Source organism: Pseudochaenichthys georgianus, chromosome 18, assembly GCF_902827115.2.
Source record: "Pseudochaenichthys georgianus chromosome 18, fPseGeo1.2, whole genome shotgun sequence".
Lineage (NCBI taxonomy): Eukaryota > Metazoa > Chordata > Actinopteri > Perciformes > Channichthyidae > Pseudochaenichthys > Pseudochaenichthys georgianus.
Genome location: NC_047520.1, coordinates 4,866,005 through 4,878,152, shown reverse-complemented (window position 1 = coordinate 4,878,152; position 12,148 = coordinate 4,866,005). Strand labels below are relative to the sequence as shown.

At 43.7% G+C, this 12,148-nt stretch overlaps 1 protein-coding gene across 2 annotated transcripts in view; it reads left to right on the top strand.

Moving 5' to 3' along the window:
- Positions 1-362: 362 nt before the first annotated feature.
- arhgef40 (Rho guanine nucleotide exchange factor (GEF) 40) overlaps positions 363-12,148 on the top strand; it is a 38,415-nt gene continuing 26,629 nt past the window's right edge. The window contains exons 1-4 of one of the 2 annotated variants that reach the window (XM_034106133.2): positions 363-538; positions 8,179-8,268; positions 9,107-9,214; positions 11,514-11,799. In XM_034106133.2, the coding sequence (XP_033962024.1) occupies positions 536-538; positions 8,179-8,268; positions 9,107-9,214; positions 11,514-11,799 (487 nt within the window). In that variant the 5' untranslated portion in view covers positions 363-535. Of the gene's footprint in view, positions 539-1,798; positions 1,915-8,178; positions 8,269-9,106; positions 9,215-11,513; positions 11,800-12,148 lie in introns of those variants that run through there. The other variant, XM_034106134.2, reaches the window with a different exon arrangement.

The following is a 12,148-nucleotide window of genomic DNA, read 5'->3' as shown; positions in this document are numbered from 1 at the left end:
TGCAGGTCTACATAAAGAAACAAACCTATTTTTGCAGCTGTTTGAGTCATTTCAGTCAAATTAACTGAATTACGAAAGACTTTAATTATTATCTCCCTATAAAAATAAAGGATTCTAACAATAAAACATAAGAGGTTTATTTTAAGCAAGCATGGGTGGGGTAACAGCTTTTCATTGTCTATTCATTTAAAGTTACTCTGGGGGGATAAATGGAAAGTTTGAGTGCAGAGAGGGACTGTAGTGCTCTTGTTAGGTGAAAGCAAGGAGAGGGAGGGGGGAGGGAGGTGGGAGTGTGTGGGACTGCCGGGCAGACCGAGGGGAGGGGAACAAATTCAGCTTGGACATTCCCAGGCTGGGAAACATAGCGGAGAGTGAGAGGGGAAGAGAGGAGGACTGTTTTTACGCAGATCCTACAAAAAGAAGGACAAACTAATGGAGTCTGTTTGAAAACAACTGGGAGGAAAAAAGAGAATGCCGAGAGGAAGCACATGCCGGAAAGGAGCTGAGGACTATGTAGGAATTCCTGACTGAAGTCATGGTAAGTCTCCCTTTCTCAACTGTAGGGAAAACCTTCCCTGGAAAATGCTTAAAGTGAAGTCAAAAAATGTACGGAACTCCTTACGTAATCTATCCTCAGCTCTATTTTCACTTTTTAAGTCCTATAAAAAAAGCAATATCATGTGTTTTGTTTTTCATCCATGGCAACAATACTTTTTAAGTTTGGTCTACCTTAAATGTACTTAAGATATATATGTTTTAGGATTTGCCTAATATATGTGATGCAGATTTCTCCAATATTTCCAAAACAGGCTTGATTTTACTTTAATTAATCTCAAAAAGGCGTGTTTGATTTAGGAAGAAGCTCCAGTCAGCAGTTACAGTATAACCCCCAGTTTACAAAGTTGTCAAATCCCAACGGCAGTACATCAAATTGACAGGATTGAAGTAGTGTGACGTTTGTGATTTCTGTGGTAGGCTTGCAGATGGAATCAAGGGCTCTCTGTTGCGACTCTTGGGATTTTGTTTACCATCCCCACCCACTCGTGGTCTGATCAATGACATACAGTGGCAGGGAGACAGGCGGAGGATTTAAGCAGACACTTGCACGCATATGAGAAGATACATTGCATTAGCGGAGAAAGAGATTAACAAAGAAAGATTTGGATCATATTCCCGCTTCTGTGCATTGGGCAGGGTGGAGCAGCTTTGACAAGAGTAAGAAAGAGAGAGCTGGAGTGGGAAAGAGAGAAATAAAGGAGGCGGGTATGGTTACTTTTTTTATTTTAGGAGACTTGGACGGCAGTATTGGTGGTTTCGGTGATGCCGCATTTTCCACATTGGACCAAGGAGAAAAGGGGGGAGCGAGAGAAAAGGAAAAAAAGAGAAAGGGGGAACAAGGGATGGCATGGACTTCAGGGGGAGGAAGAACATGTGCAGTACAGTTCATCTTCCTCTTTAACCGTTGGGAACGTTTAGTGTGTAAAACAGCACCAGATGTGGACACACATAGTCACAGCAAAGTAGAGGAATGGATAATGTCTATGTCACCAGGCGTCAAAAGGTGGATGTAACCTGTGTATGCACAAAACATCATGTGTCCCAAAAGTAAAAACACTTAACACGTGTGCATTCATGCTCGCATCGGGACACACACGGGTGCTAACACATGCACAAAGGTGTTACAATGCATCATGCAGGAAAGTGACATACACAGCAACCTTGTGCCAAGAATATGTGGCAGAGGGTATTTCCACCCCCTCTGTCTGGAGAGTGTTGAAACTAACGGGATGGACTAGTTTTCAAGTCACGGAGCAAAAAAGTCCGATGGAAGTTTTGCCAGCAGTTCAGTGTGTTTGTTTTAACCTGCTCGGAGTACCAGGCGGGTGGAGATAACAGCCGAACAATCGGGACAGGGTCAGTGATGTTGTCAATTATCAATCTGTCTTTAACTCAGCTTCCTGTGATTGTCAAGAGTCTCTGACATAAACAGCGCAAACAGAAAAGGGATGGATACGTTTCAACGCAGCGATCCATCTTTATTGGGCAGCCGTGGATATTCTTTGTTTGTTTTCAATTTGCCTTTTATCACGATCTTACTATGCTTCAATATCCAGCTATTTCAGCTGTTACAAGCACTATGTTCACATTACCAATGGATCAGGTATGTTAAGCAACAGCTGTTCAACTCAGACAAACTGAGCATTTTAGCGCCTTTATCTCATTGTTTTGATTGTGAGGAATACAACTCTGTGTGTTTTGGTTCACGCTAATAGCTCTCATTAACTTTGTGTTTTGCTGCAGCAGAAAGCTTTTGTTTTTAAAGTAGAAAGCCTCCAATATCAAATGTCTAATGGTGAAAGTGAAAAAGTAAAATGACTGGCGAAATTGTCCTTTTTTTTTTTTTCATGCAAAGCTCATATGAAGTACCCAGAATCAAGTAAAAACAAACAAAGGAGTGCAAACTTCTCAATGTTACCTCCAAATGAACCGTTTTTTTATCTTAACTGTTGTCTTGTTTGCCAAGCTTAGAAACGATAGTCCAAGCTACAAAAACAACAACAATTGTTCTTAAAGTGTTACTCTTCCACTAGTGCTACATGTTGTTCTGTGACAGCTACGCTAACAAGCTAACACTCTGCTTGGCCTAGCAAAGCCTAAGCTAGGTTGCTTCGAGAATGCCACACACTGGGAAGACCAATAACGCCGATACATGTGACACAATAACACGCTTGTTTGTCACAGACGATAAACTGACAATGAACGGAGGCCAAATGTGTGAAATCTGCTGTCCAACTCGCCTTCACTCACTTCAGCCACAGACTGGAGCACTTAGGTCGTCTCAAACAATGTGAGAAGATGTTTGACCCACTGAAGGTCAGCTTGGATAATACAGGAAGATATAGGAAAGGAAATCTCTCTCAGGCTTCTCCTCTTTCATCCCCACTTCCCTTTGTCTGCTTTCCCCCCCTATTTTTTTCTGTGTCGACATCCCTCTCAGTTTTGCTCCTAATCATGTCATCCCCTCCGAGCGCCTTTCTGCTCTAACTCTCTTCCTCTGTCCTCTTTGTAACGTTTGGGTCTACATCTGGTTTTCATCATGGTCGCTGCTCTTGTTTCCCATCGATCTCTCCCACCGGTCAGCCCTCCTCCTCCTCTTTTCCTTTCCTCTTTTCTGTGTGATCCCTCGGTGGGTCTGTCTGGCTCTCTGTCTCTTCTCCAATCTGTTTTATGAATCCACTGACACTTCAATGAGCTGAAGTGACAAGAAGGACAGTTCAAGGACTCCATGTGCACTCCAAAGGGACTTGATTCATTCCACCTTGTCTTTTCTATTTTACGACTACTTGTTCTGTCCTTGGGTCTGACATCTCTTTCTTTTTCTGGGATTTCCCTGTGTGAATCTCTACAGAAGACCACTTCTTCTTTTTTCCATTTCAGTCTGCGCACACGAGAGAAAGACAGGAAGTCTGACGCAAGTATGACGTACCCTGTGTCTGTGCGTCCACATTTGACACAAACAGGAGGATACACATTCATTCACACCCTACCGGTTGTCCTCACCGATACGTGTCGTATGAACACTTTTCCGGTAAATTGTTTCCTTTGCAATGTTGCGCTTAACTTAGAATAAGACATTAATTATCATTAAGACACTTAATATAGCAGACAATGCATGGTTCTTCAGAAAAAGCAACAATTTGACTCCAAACTGTACACTTTCTCCCAGAAGGACATGACATGCAAGTCTATCAGCCTAACACATCTGAATACATCTAGTGTGGAAGCTATTCTTAGCTTGCCTAAATGCTAAGAATAGTCGTGTTTCTTGTTAAGCTCCTGACTCAGATCTGTTATTCGTCATCTTTCTGGTTTGGTTTCATTCGCTGATAATGTGCGTAACAAGCTATAGTTCCCCAAATGACATTGGGTACATGTGCTGGAAATGAAAATAAGGCCTTTACTCACGATTCCTCAAATCTCATTTATTTTATACTCAAAGATTTGTGACTTCAAAAGTAAAACACCCGAGTTCGGAATCGAATGAAAGAATAACTGAATTACACCTATTGTACCTTAAGAAGACGGCACCGGATATTTACGTGAGAGGCTGCCTCTGTCTTGGAGTCAGAAAGGAAATCTAATTTACAAATGTAATCAGGGCTGCTTCGTTACAGGAGCACGTATGGGCCTCTGATCGAAAGCAAGAGTGACTAAGTGCATTAAATGTACCGGTACTGTAAGACCTGAGTTAGATTGAAGACGTTTGGTTTGGTGGAAAGCAGCATGGCTCTCCGTTAGACAGCATTCCTAGCGTAATTGAGTGATTGTGCTTCCAGACTGAAATTCCATATCTTTGGATTTGACCAATCAATCAATCAATCAATCAATCAATCAATCAATCAATCAATCAATCAATCAATGTTTATTTATATAGCCCAATATCACACATGTTACATTTGTCTCAGTGGACTTCACAGTTTGTACAGAATATCAGTATGACAATACGACACCCTCTGTCCTCAGACCCTCTGTCCTTAGACCCTCTGTCCTTAGACCCTCTGTCCTCAGACCCTCTGTCCTTAGACCCTCTGTCCTTAGACCCTCTGTCCTCAGACCCTCTGTCCTTACACCCTCTGTCCTTACACCCTCTGTCCTTAGACCCTCTGTCCTTAGACCCTCTGTCCTTACACCCTCTGTCCTTAGACCCTCTGCCCTTAGACCCTCTGTCCTTAGGCCCTCTGTCCTTAGACCCTCTGTCCTTAGACCCTCTGTCCTTAGACCCTCACATCGTACAAGGAAAAACTTCCGGAGAAAACCCACAGTTTAAAGGGAACATGGGAGAAACCTCAGGGAGAGCCACAGAGGAGGGATCCCTCTCCCAGGACGGACAGACGTGCAATAGATGCCGTGTGTGAATTGAAAAGATAATACATTTGCAACAACCAATGGAATATCTTGTTGAACGGTTGTGTGTCCAGGCATGCAAACACCGTGAGAGCAGAGGAAGTTAAATGTGAGGCTTGTGGCATAAATTGCACATCCAAGCTAAATATTGTAGCAGGCGAGCTAGCTTGTCGAGCTAGCTGCATTCGGTTCAGCTACTTCAACGTCTTAATATGAGCTAAAACATTAAATAATATGATGCTAATAGGACATAAAGTGGTTTGAGTCCTATTTGGACCAATATTTTAATAAATGAACGGTGCATGGAGTTGTGTTTTCTGGCACAAGCCGCATATTTGATCCCGAGGGGTTTTATTGAGCCAATTGGGCTACATTTGAAGAGTTTTTCCCCATTTGTCCGTCTAAAAAACAGTGTTTCAATTAAGAGGCATTGGGCACAAATATATTGGCATTTACGGTCCGTATAATAATACATAAAGCGCTGGGAAAACACGTTCCTAAAGAATGTCCACCATGTTTCTGCGTTAATATAGTGTTGTGTTAAATGAACTCATAGGATGCATTATCAGGGCTTTAGACGAAGAGGAAGTTCCTGCAGGCGCGCCATGCAATCCCCTGAACCCCCTGCTGTGCTTTTACAAGACTCCATATGTTCTGTCAGTGAGCCAGAAGGCAAACCTCTTTTACAACCTCTGCACCTATTACAACCTGCCCTCTGACACAGACAGTTGCTTACGCATTGAGACACTTCCTGTCTATGTGATGTAATCGCCAACTCTAAATAGCCCTTTTTAAAAATGTTCCAAAATGTGTTTTCTGTTACAGCAGTCGAGAAGAATAGTGTGCACTTTGCACAAGGCACTTGAAGGCAATGCCGTGTGTTGTTCGAGTCACGAATATCTTTCCATTTGTTGCTTGAATGTCGTTTCAAATGCATCGATGTGCTTTTTCTAGCTTGTTTTATGTAATAACTTTTAAGAACTTTAATCACTCAGAAACTCAAATGGCATGCCAAGCATCTGGCAAAGTGTTCGCTTGCGTTACGATAAATAGGAACCATTAGTTTTATCCTTTAAGTGCATTTTATTTGTGGCTTTGGAAAGCAAGTTGTGTTTACTTAAAAGCCGACGCACTAACATGGAACTGCTTCGCTTCTGGAAAACTGAGCTGCAACATGTATGTATGTTTCCTCCGCTTCTGTCCGAAATGCTCTGTTACTATGGAAAAATAAAGCTGTGTGAGTTTGAGGCCGGTTGTGCCACCCTGCAGTTGGTGCCATAAGAGCTGAAGTCACCGTTGAAAAATGTGCTTTGCAGCCAAGAGTGGATGGAAACAGAACATCTCTGCTGAGTGACCCTGAGCAACCTTACTAGGTCTAAACTGCAGATCTGTGTTTGGCTGCATTACGAAAGCGTCATGACACAATCTCGATTAGATTGGTTCTTTACAAGTCTCGCTTTCACTATGCAATCTTCCGCTTTGTACGACTTCACTAGATTTACGAGAAAGGAAACGCGTCGACCATTGGGCAGCCAAAACAGGAAAAGGAAAGTGCTTTGGTTAAACGAGGTAACATCAGGAGCTATCCCCAATTTCCAAAGAGGACCAGAAGAAAAAATGCGGAAAAACCAAAAGACACTGTGGAAAAACAGCTTGTTTTGCTAACTTTCTTCCAATGAAAGCAGCTAGCACAAGCTCGAAAAAGTCCCCAAAAGTAGTTTGTATCCTGATTAGTTAAACAAGTTGATTTATCTGTCCCTAATAGTCGGCTCTGAGGGTCCGATGCAGTAGTCTTTGCAGCCAACAATAATGCCACTTGGACACAATGGAGGGAACATGTGTCTATTGTTAAGATTCTTGCTCTGTTCAAAGTCCCCCAGTTACCTTAGACAGAATATCTGATTCATTTTAAGGGCATTTCAGGCAAAGCAGGAAAACGTCAGTACTTTGTTGTTGGTAATACTCATGCTATCCTCCTCTGTGGCTAACCCCAAACCCTCTGTGTACACAAATCAAACCCAGAGAAAATAATGTTCAGTTCGGTTGAACTTATGTCTTCTTCCATAAACCCCCTCCTGGCCCCTTCTCTTTCTATTCACTTTTTGTTTTTCCGTACACTCTGTTCTCCCATTGTGGGATTTCTCCCATGGCTTTCCATCCATCCTCCTCGGGGTTCTTCTCGCTATTCGAGACAATATGCCGTCTGTTGAAGAGAATCCCGACGTAATTGTTGTCAGATGACATTCAAGGAGTCGGATGGAGGTGAAACAAAAAAGTGAGGAGGAGAGGTTTGGGAGGACATGTGAACGGGTGGGAGAGAGAGAGAGAGAGAGAGAGAGAGAGAGAGAGAGAAGTTGAGGGGAAACGAAGTAGCTGGTTGCCATGCCAACACGCCATGTATAAAAATAAACACCGTGTTGCTCGCTCTGCTCTGCCACACTCTGATGTGTGTGTGTGCAAGGTTAGGGTTACTATAGCACTGTCTTTTGTTACATTTGCTCGTTACATGTAAGACAAGATGCAGTCAGTAACGTAATCAAAGTATCGCACTATAAAAGTAATGTAATCTGATTACTTTCCGTTCCTGTTTCCTCAATATCAAATGCAAATCAATACAATAGCTAAGACATATCAATAAATTTAATTATCTTAAATTAAGGCTTGCAGAATACTATAGTTTGCAAATACTGTTTTAGTTTAAAACTTTGATTAAAAGTCAAAGTTAATGTTCAACTGCATTAAAAAACTAAATGTAAAAAAAGACTGAAAGTAACAACCAAAAAAAAACAAAAAGAAGATTCAGGCAGTACGTCTATCTATAATATATATATTTATATATATTTATTTATTTTGCAATAAATGTTTTGTTACATCGTAATCCTGCTATTAATCCCAATTTTAAAGAATACAAGTTATCTGATCACTAACTTGTTGTGTAACTGTAAGGGAAAACTGTAACTTGTCTTGTGACCTCGTTGTGTAATCCGTTTCTCCCCACGCATGTGTGTGTTCAAGTAACTGTGTGTGTTAACGTTATTATGTTGCCCTGGCTCGCCTCTTCTGTTCCGGGGGTTCCTACATGGACTGGGCCTTGGAGTGTGTGACACTCCCCAGACCATACACCAGGAAGTTGAAAGGAGAATGTGTGTGACTCTGTTTGTGTGTGTCAGCAAAAAGCGAGACGACCCGGCTGTTAAACACAAACACAGACATCGAGAGCTGACTCAGCGTTATGGATTAACCCCTTCCTCACCACCGCCTTTGTGTCGTCAGGGTTCGGAGGCGATGGAGGATTGTGTGCAGGGGGCGCTCTCATCGCTGTACCCTCCTTTTGAGAGCACCGCACCACCCCTCCTCTCCCAGGTACACACACACACACACACACACACACACACACACACACACACACACACACACACACACACACACACACACACACACATCGTTGCAGAAATAAACAGGGGGATATAAATAATGCAGATTCAATTAAATGATAAGGTGAAGTTGGAGAGGCGATATGTTGTGCAGATAACGTTTCTCTCCCCAGATATCAACTGCTGCTGCAAGAAGCCAACATTAACAACACCTAGCTAGCTGGCTAATTAGAGCCAAACCCTCTTCCTCCAAAAACTGCTTTTAACTCATAATGAGAAAGCAGAAGTAAGCTGTAATCGTTATTCTTTACTCATTTTAACACCATGTTTGTGTCTCAATCTTTCTCTGTACCGCAATTTGCCTCTGCATTGTATAAAAGCAGCTATATAAATAAAACTAGACGAGCAATCTCTTTCTGGTGCATTGTGGGAACTTGTTGTCTCAAACTTCGCACCGCACAGCTTTGTTTCCCTTTAAGCCACTGGACCAATGGGCTTCGATCATGTGTGTTGGGTCTGTCTGTCAGTGTGTTCCTATAGTCGCCATGTAGCTCACAATCTAATGTCTTTGTTGCTATGGATAAAACTGCTTCATGTATTGATGGAATAATACGGACAAAAGGAAGCAGCCTCTCTGATTACATGCTGTCTGGCTTGATCCACGCGGGACACTCCACAATGCATGGCAGCAGCTGAAACAAAGACTGTTCCTCGTTTAAAGGCTTCCCCCAAGCACCAATGATATGTCAGGCCTACATCATCGTGTTTTCTGATCAACAAACCCACTGACTACAACTGCATTCCCTTCTCTGCCTCTTTGTATGCAGGTCTTTTCAGTCCTGGAGTCGACCTATCAACACGACAGTCTTCGCTACCTCCTGGACTATTTCGTCCCCGCCAAGCACCTCCTGCACAAACTCCAGCAGCACGCCTGTGTGAGTTCCAAACTCCAAACACCGCAGACGAGAACACACACGAAGCTGTATAATCAAAAGCAGAATCGTCTGTCCAATTCAAAAAAGTATCATGCGAGTAAACAGTCAAGCGTTCATTTTGATGTGCCTACACTGGCAGTTCAGTCTTTTGGGGAAACCAAGTCCCCGCACATGTTGGCAAGCATTTCATGGCAAGTCAAGTTGAATGCCATGTTGAAATGTTGTCAGCCTGTTGAACGACTGATAAGGGAAACTTAACCGTACTTGTTTTAGGTCAGGGCAACAAAACGCCTTAGTTAAGTTTAGGACACATCATGGCTTGGGTTAACATGAACATAACGTAACTTAAAATAGGCATGTGTTTGGGATCGACCATAGAAATGGATGATAACCGCCTTACTAGTCCCAGTGCCTTTCGACATGAAGACACGGGTGCAAAGTAAAAGTTCAAGGCTTTTATCATCTGACACGCGTGCGACCCTGTACCCGTTACTCACTGCACCGTGGGGGGTCGAGTCTGCTCCCAAACTCTATCTGGCTGCTAACATGTGTGAAAGTGGCTGGTGACATTTGAGATTTACAAACCGTGGAGCCAAAGACAAAAGCGGTGGTTTTCCGGCCTCGGAAGCTCCAAAGGATTTGTGAAATACGGAGGAGCGAAGCATGAATTAAAGAGCTCTGGTTTTAATTGTCAGACATGCAAAAAAGCCAATTTGTGTAAATAGTAGGACATTGGATACACTGTGCACACACATGCAATTTACTTAGTGCAATCAAATCTCTCACGCACGAGACAAGTCCATCGGATGAGATGTGACATGTACTTAACTCAAACCCCTGAGGTTTATACCGAACTGCATTCCTTTTATTGTATTTCCCACACACAGATATACAACACACACTGTTTAGCCCAGCTCGCAGGCTAAGAGCTGTCTCATATTTCTCTTTATACACTTTTCCTAGACTTGCACACACTCACACACTCGCATGTGAGCAAAGTGTGTTTTCATTGTCGCTATGCGAGCTGCCTGGGACGGGAGTTAGACCGTGAGTCATGACAATAATGCCTTCCATATGTCAGCGTTGCTGCTGTGCGAGCGAGAGAGAGAAACGGAGAAGTGGTGGGAGTGGAAGGAGAGCATTAACATGGAGTTCATTCACCGTGCCGTGGAAAGAAAAAGAGGAGATGCTGGAGGTCGCGACTATAGTAGACTGATTGAGGAATTTTTGTGAAGCGGGAGGTGCGGAAGAAGGAGCACACACTGGGCTACTTTGAGGGAGGGAGTATGAGAAGGGGGGAGGCCCCGAGGACACAGGGAGTTACAGAATGTGGACTGACTCAAAACAGACACGCTTTTTAAGAGAGGAAAAGTCACACATGCTTTTGAACGCTCAAACCCACCCTTACTTTCCCCATCTTCCGTACGGCACGAAAACAGGCCTACGAAGGAAGGACTTAAATGAGGGACGAAGGTGGAAAAAGGAAAGATGGAGGAGAGGTTGCAGAAGGAATATAATGTGATCACGTCTCGTGAGTGGAGGGCACGGAGGGGGGGGGAGGCGCCGAGAGCCAGTCGATTAGACGAGACTGAACAGCAGAGAAGTTTACACGTCAGACTCCAAAAGAGATAGAGGAAGATGGGATATAGATCTGACCCATTGATCAGGGTGGGAGTAGCTTTTGTTTTCCCACTCAGACCAGTTGATTAATAGTGCAGGGGATTAGACTCGAGGCCTCCTCTCCTTCACCTGAATGCATTCTCTGGTAAACGCTTTCGTTGCGGGACTTTCTATTTTTAGACGAGGTTATTTGGAGAGCTTGATTCGAATTGATTTCCTCCCAGAGCGACTTGATGTGTTTTCCGCTAATGAAACAACTGTTTCAACAGAGGCTGGCTTTTGTGGAGAGTTGGCCGTCTGCATGTTTCCATGTGACTCACACCGACTCTCTCCAGAGCCTTCTCCCTATGTCATGCCGCCGCCTAAGCAGTTTTACACTTTAGAAAGCACTGCGTGAGTCACATGTCAGGGTGTTGTATGTGGCACTGGCGTTGGGCCAGTTGAGCTTGTGAAAAGTGTCGACTGGTGTGTTATCAGTTCTAGAAATTCGACTCATCTGGATGCCAATGGCAACCATGCAGTCAGGCTCCAACATGCAGGCTGTGCTTATGCTCACCATTACATAGATTCGTTGTTGACAAGAGGGTAGCAAAGAGGGTACTTCCTGCACTTACAAGGGACAGAGAGAAGAGAAGATAGAATTGTATGCACATTAAGGTTTCATGTTGTTCTTTTTCAGTCTCAGTACCTGGGCTGCTTGTTCCTGCACTCCGGCTGGCCTCTGTGTCTAGGCGAGAAAGTGGTTGTGCAGCTATCCACGTTGGACTGGAGGATCCTGCGCAGTAATGACTTCTACCTGCAGGTGGTGCCCTTCTCTACACGCTGTCCACGGCTGGCCCTGAAATGTCTGGCTCACGGGGGACGCACCGTTCAGGAAATATTGGTGCCCGAGTCGCAGCACCCTCTGGTGTTCACAACTGAGTGGCTGCACAGCATCAACAAAGAGCGAGGTCACAAAAGAGAAGGTAAGGAAGGTAGGACGCGGGCTGTAAATCCGTCCACTTTTCGTTTCGGGTAATAGATTAGGAAGCATGCGATCTTTAGGTTTTAGGAGAAAATGATTAACACTTTGTAACCTAACCAGGAAGTCATGCTTGTGAAGAACACTATACTTTAAACAGAGGTGTGAAACAGATGGCTTTAAGAGTTTATGACCGGGGGTGGCATGTGGAAGGGCAACGAGAGAAGGGAGAGGTATACGAGGGTCAGAGGGTGTTGAAACGGTAGAGCTAAAGAGAGCCAGCAAAAGTCTAATTTGGAAGTCACTTTTTTTAAATAGATACTACCCTTTACAAATAAGCACACTTGAAACTC